Source organism: Erithacus rubecula (genome assembly GCF_903797595.1).
Source record: "Erithacus rubecula genome assembly, chromosome: 3".
Classification (NCBI taxonomy): Eukaryota; Metazoa; Chordata; class Aves; order Passeriformes; family Muscicapidae; genus Erithacus; species Erithacus rubecula.
In genome coordinates, this window is record NC_136689.1 from 68,201,199 (window position 1) to 68,215,197 (window position 13,999).

The window sequence follows — 13,999 nt, forward strand, 5'->3', positions numbered from 1 at the left end:
AGGCTGGAGACTTTCCTCCCTGCCCCTCAATCTCTGGGTACAAGCTAAGATGAAGCTGCATCTCACACTGACTTCTATCCACCTTGCTGCTGGGCTGATACCAGTCAGGCTGGCAATACTGGCTCCCCCTCGCTTCCAAGCGTTCTCTGAACAAAGATTACATTTTAAATTACCTCCTTCCTTATTGCATAATGAATTTGTAAGGAGGGTTTAGCTTGAGGTTGCCTGAAATCCTGGGTTTATGGATAAAAATTGGAAGTTGCAAGGGATTTCAGAAATCAGTAAGTCAGAGTGCTCTAGACTTCTCATAAATGTATCTAGAGATGCATTTCAAATTTCTGCCCCTAGCCCCAAAGAGTTTCCCCTGAGATGCCAGAGAAGGCAGTTCATTTCTATAAGGGCTCTGGGAGAGAAATTATGCCAACCATCTTAAGATATAAACCCATATAATCACTGTTAACAATTAACAACCACAATCAAAATAATAATTCCTTCTTTAGATAAAACTGGCAAGCATAAGTTTATTTTATTCTTAAAACTATTTTGTGTCTCGTTATATCTCCATTTTCTTTTTCTTATTTTTCTTTTAAATCTGTAACAGTCTTATCTTAAAAATCCACATATTAATAACTTACTTTTCAACATTAACAAGAAAATATTCTTGATGCCAACCACATTTTCCAACAATATCAACTGAAACAATTACTTACAAATACAAAGTGTTTTTAGTCCAGTGAAGTAGAACAACAATAAATAAAGACTATGGTCTATTCTTTTGCCTCAAACTCAGAGCAACAGTACTTTGCAAAATTAGCAAGCCTGAAGTCTTGTTAGCATTTCAACTGGGGAATCTCCTCCCTTCTCCAAAAGAGAAACATCCTTTCCTGTAGTTTTAAAAGATTCTGTGAGGGAGAACAGGTAGCATAATTTACTACTTTTTTCAGCACAGATGAATTGATAGATGGCTTACTTGTATACATAGCATGAAATATGTTTTCCCTGATAAGCAGGAAAAAAGCCAGAGGTAGCTGTATTTACCTTTCAATATTCAGAGAATTCAGTTATGGAAGTTCACAGCTGCAGAGCATCTAAGCAACAAAAGGGGGCTGAGTGGACAGTAAAGCAAGGAGAAGTGCAGCTACTGGGAAAAAGTACATCTACACCTCTGTACACCTTCAGATGCCATGTACTGATCAGGACTAAACACTTTATTCATAATGCAACAAATTACATTAACAACTGAAAGAAGCAACTGCATAAAGAAAAACAGAAATTCCATTTTTCCCCAATACATTCCTGACTGTACCTGCCAGTGCACTAGCCAGCATGTCATTACTATGACCCAGCTGCTGGCACTCAGTGAGTGGCTGAAAAGTTGGTATTTTATTGTGTCTTTGACACACTTGTTCTGAAATCCAGCATTCATTAAATTATCACTCAAAGTGATTTATTAACAGAAACTGCAGCACCAAGAACTGCTTATAGCAAGACAAATTTGCCTAGACTGCCTTGCTAACCAGATTTTAGTTTAAAATTGTACCAGGAAGGGTAGGTATATAAATGCCAATGTGTTTTGTTCACAATATCCAAGCACATGGCTATTTTGGAGCCTTAAATACCTGTAGGCTTGATTCGGTGGTGCTCTGCCTTGTGTGCAGCTCCAATTTAGCAACTGAGAATTTTGTAGAAAAGCCAAATCAGAAAAACCAAAATAAGAACAGCAGAGATTCTGTACTTGCTTTCCTGTGATTTGAAAGAACATGGGTGAACAAGAAAAGACTTTTTGTTTATTTAGTGGTGTTTTACCTTCTGCAACCCCTATAAATCTGAAAACTGTCTTATGGAATTGGTTTAAAAAGAAAAAATAAACCAGACAAGGTGTGTTCACAGGAACAATGAGCTTCAATTTACACATTTTGATACTAGATTTCACTAATTATTTCAAAATATACAGTGCTCTCCTCTTTCTAGACATTTGTGCATTTACTCACTGGAGAAAAGCAGATTTACTAGCAGTCAAGATCGCTCAAAGCTTTTTGGGAACAGAAGCACAACTCAAGTTTTCTCACCCAAAGGAGAAGCCAGTTCTGTGTTTCTTAGGGCAGGAAGGAGAATGACTTGGGAATACACTCCAGGGTTAGGCTCCTGCTTCTGATGCAGCAGGGAGGCAAAAGACAACCAAAGGGGCCTCACTTTCCCTAACCCCCCAGCATGAACTACCTCTACTTCACAGTGCCCTTCCCACTGGGACAGCAATGGAAACAGTGGCAACAGCTTCTTCCAGCTACTCCTGTCTGAGCAATGCCACCAGTGCTGGGTGAAGATAAGGCTGGAGGACATCAAGCAGACAAAGGGGAAACATCAAGGGCAGGAGGTTCTGATGTACCAACTCAGACACACCATAACAGTGCTGTTAGCCTAAATTTTTTCCCCCTCCAGAAGTTCCCAGACCTACCTCATGCCTTTTTGCCAAGCTCAAAGCAATGAAAGCAGAACAGATTGTTACTCTCTTACAGAATAGGACCACCAGCACACAGAAGAATGAGGGACAATCAGTTTTGCACCATCTCAGGTATATGCCACTTCTCTAGATTCTCATCTCAGAAGAATCTCAGAAAACAGGAGAGTTATATTTTGTCACCTGAACTACTCTTTTATGTTCAGGCTCATGTCAGTAAATTAAAATTTAACAGTTTATTAACTATCAGCAAGACTCATCAGCTGTTCCTACAACTGCAGTACCAAGAGAACCTTAAAGAGAGAATCAGCATTGCCCATCACATTAATTGTCAATGCTTTCTAAGTCCAAACAGATACATGGACAAATCCAAATCTATTCCAAACAGAAATTAGCTGTACATGGACAAAGCATAATCAAGTATCTCCTTTATACCTTCTGATATTTAAAATGGAAACATTATAAGAAGTCATTAAAAATAAGACATTGACTATTTGTCCATGTTCATCACTAGCTTATGCTAAAATTCCACTTGCTATCTGGAGACCTATGGTGACATTCACAGCCCAGTCAGAATTCCTTTCCAGACTGTGTTCATAAGGTCTTGGAATAGCAGCCTGCTTTGTTTGTGAAGCAGACTTGCTGAGTTCATTTATCTTTCATTATGCCAAATTTTTTGTTTTTCCAAAATGAAATTGGAATGATACAAAAATACAACAGCCCGCATAATCCATCTAGTATTTTTTGGTTGTTTTTCAAAGAGGAAGGGATTTAGAAATGTGGTTCAAAACATTTTGCTTGAACGGGACCATGCACAAATATAATCCTGAGGTACTCTGCAATTCAGTTACCACTGAAATTAAAATCACAGCTTTATATTCAGTATGGGAACATTCATCTTTGTGAACACAGAAAGCCTGCTGATTCCACAGAACACATACATTAAATAATTCAGAGCACCAATCATGCTGCTGTCTACCCATTTGTTACATTCTCGGATGAGCTACAGTGGAAAGAACTGGAAGGTCACAGATACTAAGAAAGAAGAATTAAGATTGAGCAGAGAAGAAAAAGGACAGGACCCAGACTGAATTTATGAAACTAGATCTTTCTTTGCTTGGGAGGGTAACAAAACACTTCTTCACTTGGTCACATGCAGTACTGCTCCTTCCTACAATGGCTGCCTTTGATGGGCAGCTCGCCAACTCATACTCACGTGTCAAAGGCTGAAGAACTACAGTCTGGTCTCAGGTAGATAAAAACACATCATGAAAATTGCATTTTGGGCTGAAAATATCCTTCTATTTACAAGAAAAATATTAAGTTTCTCAAGAAAGCCAGTCTGTTTCTAACACACAAAGTTAACCAATTTCTGAAGCATTACAGTCAGGCCAATTTTCCACAAGAGGAGGTAGTAAATTTTAGGAAAGTTCCTGCAGATCATGGCTCCAAAGACAGAGGAAGAGTAGCAGAACCATACCACTTTACCTTTGTAATTCACTAAGCGCTCTACTTGTGGATGGGCTGGGGTTTAGCCTCAGGAAGTTCTGCTTTAAATTGAGATGAGTGAGGTCTTGGCTATAAAACAGGTTGGCAGGCAGGTGCTCCAGGCTGCAGCATGAAAGATCCACTGAGCTGATGCGTTGTGATGCAACCTGGAAATCAAGTACAGCACCAATATATTAATACAGTAATAAAAAAAAAAAAAGAGCATTTTCTTCACCCTTACCAAGACATGTTTTATAAGCACAGCAGAAGCTAGTGTTGGCATATATAGCTGATCTAACACAACTGCTACAAGTTATACCATGATCTCTTTCTGGACCTCAGTGCTTAAACCAGGTCCACAGATGGCTAGCAGGGAGAAAAGAGCAAAGGTTTGCCAAATTAATACATGAAATAAATCCATTTTCATTTATGAAGTTATGCAATTCTTTACAACCCCTCCAAAAATAAGATATTTGACATGAGCTTTAGTTTAGCCCTTTGGGTAGCATTGTCTCCTCCAAGTGAACGGAAGCAAAGGGGCAGTAGTTATCACCATTGCCTTGGTATCATACATCCAAGATGGGTATTAAATGACAGAAGAGTTAACCCATTTACACCTACTGAATTGAAAAAATAACCCAGCAGCAAAGCACAGAGCACTCATTTCTTCTCAATGAATTAGAAGACCGTCCAAAAGTGAGAAAAAATATGACTAAAACAAAACTGAGATTTGGAGCCTTAATGTTTTCTAGAAAGAGGAAGGTAAAACAAACACAAACTATAGAGGCTAAAAAAGAAATCATACCACCCAGCACTATATACATATATACATATAGCTAGCATCATTCCACAGAGACATATAGGGAACATCTTCAAGTAATGGCAATATCTCTGCATCTCTAGGATACACTTTGGTGAGCTGCATCTTCCTGCTTTATTTACAAGACTTTACTAAAAAAAAAAAAAAAAAAAAAAAAAATCACCAGCAAAATCAAAAACAAACCCAAGGCTGCAATGTAGAATCCTTATATTTTCTGCCCTACACTACTAAAAATGTTCTTTCACAAGGTAGTGTCACAGACATGCTACGTGGCAAAGCATCACCACACACACTTACAAGAAGTGCAAGGCAGTGGGGATGGCTGGCAAGAAAGAGGAGCCAAATGCTAGAAGGAGAGGCATTTTTGGAGCAGGCATGGCTGAACCAAAGGAAGAGAAGCAAACAACTTCACCACCATTTTAGACTCCTGGGACCACCCCAACAATGCTCAAATGGTTATGGTGTTCTGCCAGCTGCTCACACCAAAAGCAGCTATCGTTTCACTGGCCTCTTATGCTGGGACTCTGGAGGTACAAACACCACATCTAAGGGACAAAAAAGAGGAAAAGACCCAACAACTCCTCATCAAAACTCGGATGATGAATGAGCACCACTCAACCTTCTGGGCAGAGATAGAGTCCCTGCCACAAAGTACTTTGACACTAGAGGCATCAGGTTTTGAGGAAGTAAACAAAGTAGCTTGCCACTGAAAGGAAGGCCACAGAATTTTTTTTTCCCTCTCCAACAAGCAAGCTACAAGGGTAAGTGGTTGCCATTATACACACACAGCCATAAGCTTCAAGGGGAACATACAGTGCAGTGTTTTTCTCCAATGCAACCATTAATAATACAGTCCTCCCACAACTATTAAAATGCTTGAATTTTTGATACTCAATTAGTTCAGTTCCTTTGTTACTGTAGCTAGTATTTTTCTTCCCCTTGTAGTATGAGACAAGAATTATTCATAGGCTATATTGAGCTGTCATCTCTGAATGCTGGTATTCAGTCTGTTTATGCCCAATACTGTACAGTTCTGATCACACTGCAAACACAAGAGATGAAAAACTGCTGACACCCATTAAATTAAAAAAGAGGAATGTTTAATTTCAGGTGTAAGGCTTGCCTACACTGTTGCTCCAACTACTTGTTTGGAATGTGATATGAACAGCAATAAGCAACCCAGCAGTGCTTAGCAAAGCTGATTACTCTAAAAATATCTCAAGAACCAGAAATGGTAACTCTGAATGAGAATCATGATAATGCAGCCAAACAACATCAAATATACAAACTCTACTGTTGCCTCAAAAAAGGATGCAAATCCTTTTTTAAAACTGTCAAACCCTGAGAAATCTAGTTAAAAGTAATTTTGTTTTTACAGATTATATGTACTGGTTATTTCTTGTTTCATTTCTAAAGGAATCTCTTTATTATACAATGTATTTAATTAATATTTTCATGCAATTGACAAATACTGAATGATGTTTCTACCAGAGAGAACTGTAAAAGTTAAAAGCCATTATTTTAAAAGGCATCAGTTCTGGAATCAACTCTAATTTTATCAAAGTGGTTCTGCCATGAAACAGTACTCTAAAAAATTAACTCTCAAATCGTTACAAGGAAGGCTCATATAAACACATAGTTACTCTCAGAGGAATGGATAAGACTTTTCTCTTTTCATTGCTCAGTACTGTTCTATAATAAATTTTTATAGAATAGAGCAACAAGATGAAAAACAAAGAAGAGCAAAAAAACAAGAACATCTTAATACTTTCTTTCGTTCACCAGAAATTTTTACCAGTTATTTTGAAGTTGAATATTGAAGTTCTGAAATCAACCTTGCAATTGTCTACAATTGACTTGAATGTAGCAAGACTGCACATGCTTGAGCTTGCCATTGTTTATTAAAAGCAAAGATTTTTTTCTAAAAGAAAAAAGTTCTTTAATAAAGCACTGGATTTCCCTGACTCACTGTGGAGAATCACGGCAGATATAACCTGATAAAGGGTGGGAAAATGCTGAGTAGAATATCCTTCACACTCAAAGATTAAAATGCATCTGGAGAAAAGGACATTATCTGCACAAAAGTCATGCTTCCAGTGGAAGAAAACAAAACCAAAATATTCCACTGTAAAAAAATATCCCAACAAGTTATCTGTGCTGTGTTCAACACATCCATGCTCCTACAAAAATGGTGAAGGGTTGGTAGCACTGCTAGAGGGAAAGGCTTTCTGAATACACAGGGAACCTGCATTAAGTGCTTGTTATGGTTTGTTCGGTGTTTTTTTTTTTTTTTTTTTTGTGGACAACTCTTAAGTATAGCTGTTTGAAATGCTATATGTACATATATAAAAATAAAACCACAAGCAGCACAATTCAAAACTCCACAGGCAGAAGCTGCCATGGCCCAAACCAATCCCTCTCAAACGTCTTCTCATCATATCCCAAACTGCACAGACCCTTCACACTCGTGTCACATGAAACCACTGCTGCAATTTCAGCACCAATAACACTGAGGAAATGGCTGGGGCAATGGCCTTCTCAGAAGATGGTAAATCACAAGCCCTCAGTGACAGGAGCTACACCAGGGGCTGTAGAGCTAATGCTTGTCTCTGCAGACATGTAACATCTACAGCCATGCAGCTCAAACACAAAGCATGATCTCACACTTTTTGAAGTCTGTTTTTTCAGTTGGGATATTTAAAAACCAAAATAATACAAATAAACAATATGCTGCTTTCTCCACTCCCTGGATATGATTTTTAAATACGATCTGTCATTGTGTTGCAATGGCCCCCACTGTAATACCAGAGTAGTTTAATGGGATAAGGTCACACCAAATTTTGTACATAAAACTGCAAATTCCAATGAAAGATTTTTTTCCCCCAGTTCCTGTTGCAACCTCAGTTATGCATTCCAGGCCCACACTGTTGTATTTCTTTTTTTTTTCAGTCTTCAGATGACTATGGCAAACTAACTGTAGTTTTGAAGACATGATACACAATATAGCACATGTATTACAAAAAGCCCTGGGGCTGCCCACTACAAACACCAAAAACCTGTCATTGTGCTTTTAATTTTCCCACAACAGCAACAAAATGTAGATTTATCCTGCAAATACCACCACAAATAATGCTGCTACAGAGTGCTCTCCCCCACTTGGGGGTATGCCTTCTGCTCCACCCCATCTGAGAGTTGCACACCTATCAAAGAAATAGGAGTCTCCATAATATGAAAACTCACTTTTATACATGTGTTACTTGTGCCACAATACACATACAAATAAAAACAACTATTCAAAAAAGCCAGCAGTACCTCTCATGCCTAGATTCCAAGCAACACTTCAAATAAAGAAGATTTGGTAAAAGATTTGCCAAATACTATTTTTAAAAAGGAAACAGCATTTCAAAACTTGTGAAAATACAGTATGAGTTCACTGTAAATCTTTATCAGCTGGCAACAAAAATACAGAAAAATATTTGCATCAACCCATATTCCTGATGCTTCTTGCTACCCAGGGCTGAAAAACCACTTTGCTTTGTCCATCAGTATAATGACACCTCTGTCACTGAGCTATGCAACAAGACTGATTATCGTCTTTGTTTTAAAGCCTTGGCTATACTACAAAAATGATCTGTTGCTGACAATGGATGTCAGCAATGGGTACAGCTGAACCCAGCTGTATGGACAAACACAAGTCTTGTTTACACAAGGACATCTTTTGGTGTGACCTGTGGTGTGAATTTAAACCAATGTAATTATGTCTTTTTCCTGTTTACTCTCATCCCATTCCCCACAGCTCTATTCAGATAAGAAATTACTGCTTAGGACTTCAACAGAAGACAAAATAGCAAAACAGCCCACACTGTGCAGGCAGCCAAATTCCCAGTCTGTTTGAACTGAGTTGACAGTGTTAAATTATACCTGCTGTAGACATGCAATACAAAGGCAGTTTAATTTTTCTCCTTTAGGATTTGTTTTTAAACAGTTTGATAATCACTGCATCCCACCAATGCCTGCATAAGCCTTAACTAAACAGTGATACATTGTCTTGAAATACCTAAACCAACTTGGAGCAAACAGGTTTCCTTCACCTCAGAACTAACCTTGATTCAAACCCTAATCCTCCTTTCTATTCAAATATCAAAGCCCTGCTCAGCAGAGAGGCTCCCTCCAGTGAGCTGCAGTCCACAGCCAGGAAGCACACTGGTGCCCTGAGCCACAGCCAAGAGCTGAGGAACTGTTTAGCCTGATAAACAAAACCATGCCTGAAAACTTAATGAAGGGGAGGGGGGAATAATACATTTGCTTTTTCTTTAAAACCATATATTTTCATTTTTAAATGACAACTGTTAAAATGGATGCAGCCCAAGGATAAAGGGGTACTGGCTTTTCCAGCATCACTTTTTGTTTTCTTTCAAATGTTAAATTACACACTAACTCAAGCTAAGGGCCTTGCACAGAAAATTTAAAATCCAGCAAAGGTTTTTTGGAAAGCCTGTCACTCAGCTCCACAAACCCAACAGGCACTGCCACAAGTCAGAGCAGTAATTCCTTACTAAGATACAGGGCAGAAGTGCCTGCCAGTGTGGCAGCACTCACTGGGCACTCTTGCCCCATCTCTCCTCTGCAGGTGAAGCAGCCAAAAGCCTCTGGTACAAATATTTCATGCCTGCAAGACTCAGGGGCATAAAAATAATTTAAAATTGTTGCTTCTCTGCTCTCCTTATCTCTGTACAGTTTAATCAAAACAAACAGGTCACTTCTACTTATGGTCTTTGTGCTAACTTCTATCAATTGAAAACAACATTAGCAAATGTGTGGGAAGGAGAAACGTGAAGGGGATAAGCCAGAAGTTGGGCTCCCTTACTTTTCACTATAGGAGACCAGAAAAAAACTCACAGGTGTGAAAGCAGGTATCCCCCAAGTTTAACAAAGATCTTGACAGCAAAAATTTGACAAAAAAGGTGACATTCATCATCTGTCATTTGGAAATGCTGGGTAGTATCTGCAGTCATTACCAGAATATGAGTAATTTTGTTCCTCCTGGAGGAAGAGCACTCCTCTTTTAGAGATCACATACTGGTATCTATATTACCCAGGGAATTATATCAACTCTCTGCTTTGGAGGTAGTCACAGTGGGATGCTCACACTAAGATCCCTGCAAGGACAAGGCTTAAGATGCAACTTAGAGTTAAGTGAGAGTAATTAGCTGTAGCATTAAGCTACTTATAATTCAGACATGTGAATCTCCATTTGGTGGAGCAAGAAATATTAACATCCTTAGAACAGCTTGACTGAAACTAATTCATTTGTAAATACTGTCAAAAGAGGTGACAGTCTCAAAAAATTAAGAAAAAACCCTTCTTTTTACTATTCCTGTTATTTTTTTTTTTTTTTTACAAAGACAAGCTTCTGTACTGTGAGGCACACGGACTTTGCAATGAGCAGCCCTCCAGCAAGGACCTTGTTCAGCATTTTTTCATTTCAACATGGGAAAATAATGCAGCAGATCCTCATGGAAGCAATGCTAAGGCACATACAAGACACTAAGTGCAAATCATGCCTGGCCAGTATGGTGGCCTTTTTATCAGAGTGACTGGAGCAGCCATCAAGGGAAGACCAACCAATGTCATCCACCTGGACTTCTCTAAGCCTTCAACACAGTACCATGTCCTTATCTCTAAACCATACAGACGTGGGATCTCTGTCAGATGGAGGGTAGTGTCCCTGAGGATCACGGGGCTTGTGACTGGTGCTTTTTAATATCTTTATCAATGACACAGTGAGATCAAATGCACCCTCAGCAACACAAGAGAAGGAAGAGATGCCATCCAGAGGGACCTGGACAAGCTTGAAAAGTGGGCCCACAAGAGCTCACGAAGTTTAAGAAGCCCAAGTCCCAGGAGCTGCACCTGGGTCAGGAGGTGACCCCAGACCTAAGTATGGACTGGTAGAAGTGACTGAGAGCAGCCCTGTGGAAGGGGATTTGGGGGTTGTGGTGGATGAAAATCCCAACATGAGCCAACAACGTGCACTCCCAGCCAGGAAGGCAAATCACAGGCTAGGCTGCATGAAAAGAGACGTGGCCAGGAGGGCAATGGAGGTGATTCTCCCCTTCTACTCTGCCCTTGTGAGATCCCACCTGGAGTGCTGCATCCAGGTCTAAGGTCTCTAACCCAATAAAGATGTGAACTTTTTAAAGCATGTTCAGAGAAAGGTCACAAAGATAATCCAAGGTTGCTCAGAGATGCTGTGAATGCCCTGTCCTTGGAAGTGTTCAAAGTTGGAGTGTATAGGGCTTTGAGCAACCTGGTCTAGTGTAAGGTGTCCCTGCCCATGGTAGGGATTTTGGAACTAGATAATCTAAGGTCTCTTCCAACTCAAAACAACTCTATGGTATACTATAGATTTCAGATTCTTGCCAGTAAGACTTACACTGGAAGTTCACTTGTCTGAGTCTCCCCAGTCCCACATGGAGAGAGCAGTAGGGTTTTTTGTTCGTGTTAAGCCAGATATTATGCTAGATCCTCAACTTCTGATCTAGGTTCTTTGACACAGCTGTATCATATGGATTAATTCTACAATGAGATGAACTCTTTTCATGCCATTATCCCATTGTAACTCAGAAAGGCCTTCTGGCCCAAGTGTTTTGCAACACAAATAATCATGGATACAGTTCTACCAGCCTGTGGCCTAAAACTGGTCTCCAGCACTCACTCCTCCTTGGAGACTTTAATCCTCCTCCACTGACTACAGAAGAGACCTAAAGAGAGAAAATGTCCCTAAAGTTAGATTTTGCTAGTAATTCCCCTCCTTTCTTCTCCATTATCACCTTACACAAACCAGAATACTGTACAATATGTCAGTCCCTGCAACCTCCTCCCATCTTACAGGATGTGCTCACTTGGTTCCCCTGAGCTCCATTCAGAGCAACATTACATTCATTATCCCTCTTGTTTCTACTCTTCCAGAGATTACTGAAAATACTTTGGGATCCTTGATTGAATACACCTTAAAAGGTAACATATGCAACACCTCACGGAGCTTCCAGGTGATGCTTTCCCACATTTATGCAAGAGCTGCACAAATTCAGCTTCAATAATACCAGAACCTGATTTAGAGGCTTCAAGACAGTATTGAATGCTATTCCAAATGTGTGGGCGATACCTAGTTTTCTGTTCTCACTCTTGGCTGCAATACTTCAATAACCACTATTAACTGAAGGCAGCAAGCCCAAAACAAGAACCACAGATGCTCTAAATCCTAGCAAAAAAAAAAAAAAAAAAAAAACAATGAAACCATAATTTCTCTAAAACACAAATTAAGAGCTTGAAGTCACCATTAACTTTAAAATTAGCTGAACTATTTAGACATGCAAAATTTATCAACTGAGACAAAATACCAAGCTTCCCTCCTGAACCATTAAGAGAGACTGACTATGCTGAAACACACCCAGAAGTTCATTTCCAAAATGTCAACTAACCTCTAATAACAAAAGGCACAAAAGAATAGGCTTTGCATGGAAAGAGAAGGAGGAACACTTTCAAGTGCTATCATCAAAAGAACAACAAAACTGGCTTCAAGTTTGTTTTGCCCAATCTTCTGCTTTCACACTCGAGATAAGAAGTCACCGACAGCAAGAATGACCAGATACGACTTCAGAGCAAAGGTTCCAACTACTGAAGATTTCGTGCACACAGAGAAAAGGAAGTAAAGTTCCACATGGAAACCAGAGGTTTGTTTATGTTTGAGTACTTGTAATCACCACCAAAAGGAAGCAGTAGGTTTATTTTTAGGGATCTATTTTTAGCAAAAGCATTATCTCAGCATTGTCATTTTATGGTATTAGGGGGAAAAAATGGTTTCCTTGTACTAAACTTAGACCCATCATATTTCCTGTAAGTAAGGGTCAGCTCAAAAAAAGACCCACAAAGACCCACACTTCAAAAATGAGAAAAATCTTTCTAGTTTCTCTTTTCTTGACTAGATGTTGAATCAACTTTTTCAACAGGCTAATGATGCTGCTTAGTCCCAAGTGTGAAGAAATCCAAATTGTTATTCTCAAAGAAAACAAGCTTTGGTTAAAAGCTATTGCCAAAAAATGACCACTGATGCTGGCAGTACACTAAACTAATTTTTAGGTCATATTAGAATAAAGACTCATTTTCCAGCCTCCAAATCTCAACTGGCATAAGAAACAAACCAGCTACTTCATGGACACCTTCTCAGTGACCAGCCAGCACATTCCAACCTGTCCCCAACACACACAAAAACAGGCATCCCAGAATCACAATGGTACATTCAAACACACAGACCAATACCATAAAGCTAAAAGGAAATGTCAGAAATTCCTAACTTCAACACAAATAGTCTGTTTGTTGCAAACAATCATTCCTTGTGGAATGATCACAGGTGATAACCAACAGCAAAATGTAAAAGCAAAAATACTAATCTAGAAATTCAAATTGCATGGAAAGTAAAGTTCTCTACCGTAGTCCTCCAGAAGGTTATCCATTGCTTAGAGGGCTTAACAGACACTTGGAGAAGAGACAGTACATCCAGTGACATAAAAGTAAGAATTGTCAGCACTGTAACAAGTAACATCCCAAATAACATAAACTGTTATCCTTGCATGTGGTTTTTCCCTACACTCAACATTAGTGCTGCTCTCTGCACTCAGCATTGGTGCTGTTCTGTGATCAAAGTTCTGCAAAAAGGTATTCTGAGGCCATTTTGACCAGTAAGCATTAGAAAAGCCTGCCCCTAGTGCCTCCAGTAACAACTGAAACTTGTTAATAAAAATCACTGCAGTGATGAACTCTGTGAAGACAGCTCATTACAGTATCCAGAAATACATATGAAATAGGTCAATCACCTGGAGGGCAAGCCAAGGCAAATACAACGTAGGGCTAACTTAACCATTATACTAGTGGCTTCAAGCCTTCTTTACAGATTAGAAGCTGTATTTTATATTAAAAAGTTCTGCAAAGTCTGTGGTTCACAATGAAGCTGGTGTGGAAGTTTCTCACAAAACTCCTCCTGGCTGACCATGGCTGACAGGAGAAAGCCAAACACTAACATCTGAGAGTATCTGAAATAAAGATGAAGCTACCTGCACAAGTGGATATGCCTTATTTCCCACCACTTGAATTAATGAGCAGAATCTTATGTGCTGAAAGAAAAAGCAGTCCCATGGTTGATGATCTATCCCTATCTCAAGGGCAAATGAAGC

General features: G+C 39.3%; 1 protein-coding gene across 1 annotated transcript in view; it reads right to left on the reverse strand.

The window, feature by feature from the left end:
• The window catches only part of PHLPP1 (PH domain and leucine rich repeat protein phosphatase 1), a 135,541-nt gene that overhangs the window by 41,408 nt on the left and 80,134 nt on the right, over positions 1–13,999 (reverse strand). Inside the window, exon 4 of the mRNA XM_079301622.1 lies at positions 3,947–4,113. Within this exon, the coding sequence (XP_079157748.1) occupies positions 3,947–4,113 (167 nt within the window). The remainder of the gene's footprint in view (positions 1–3,946; positions 4,114–13,999) is intronic.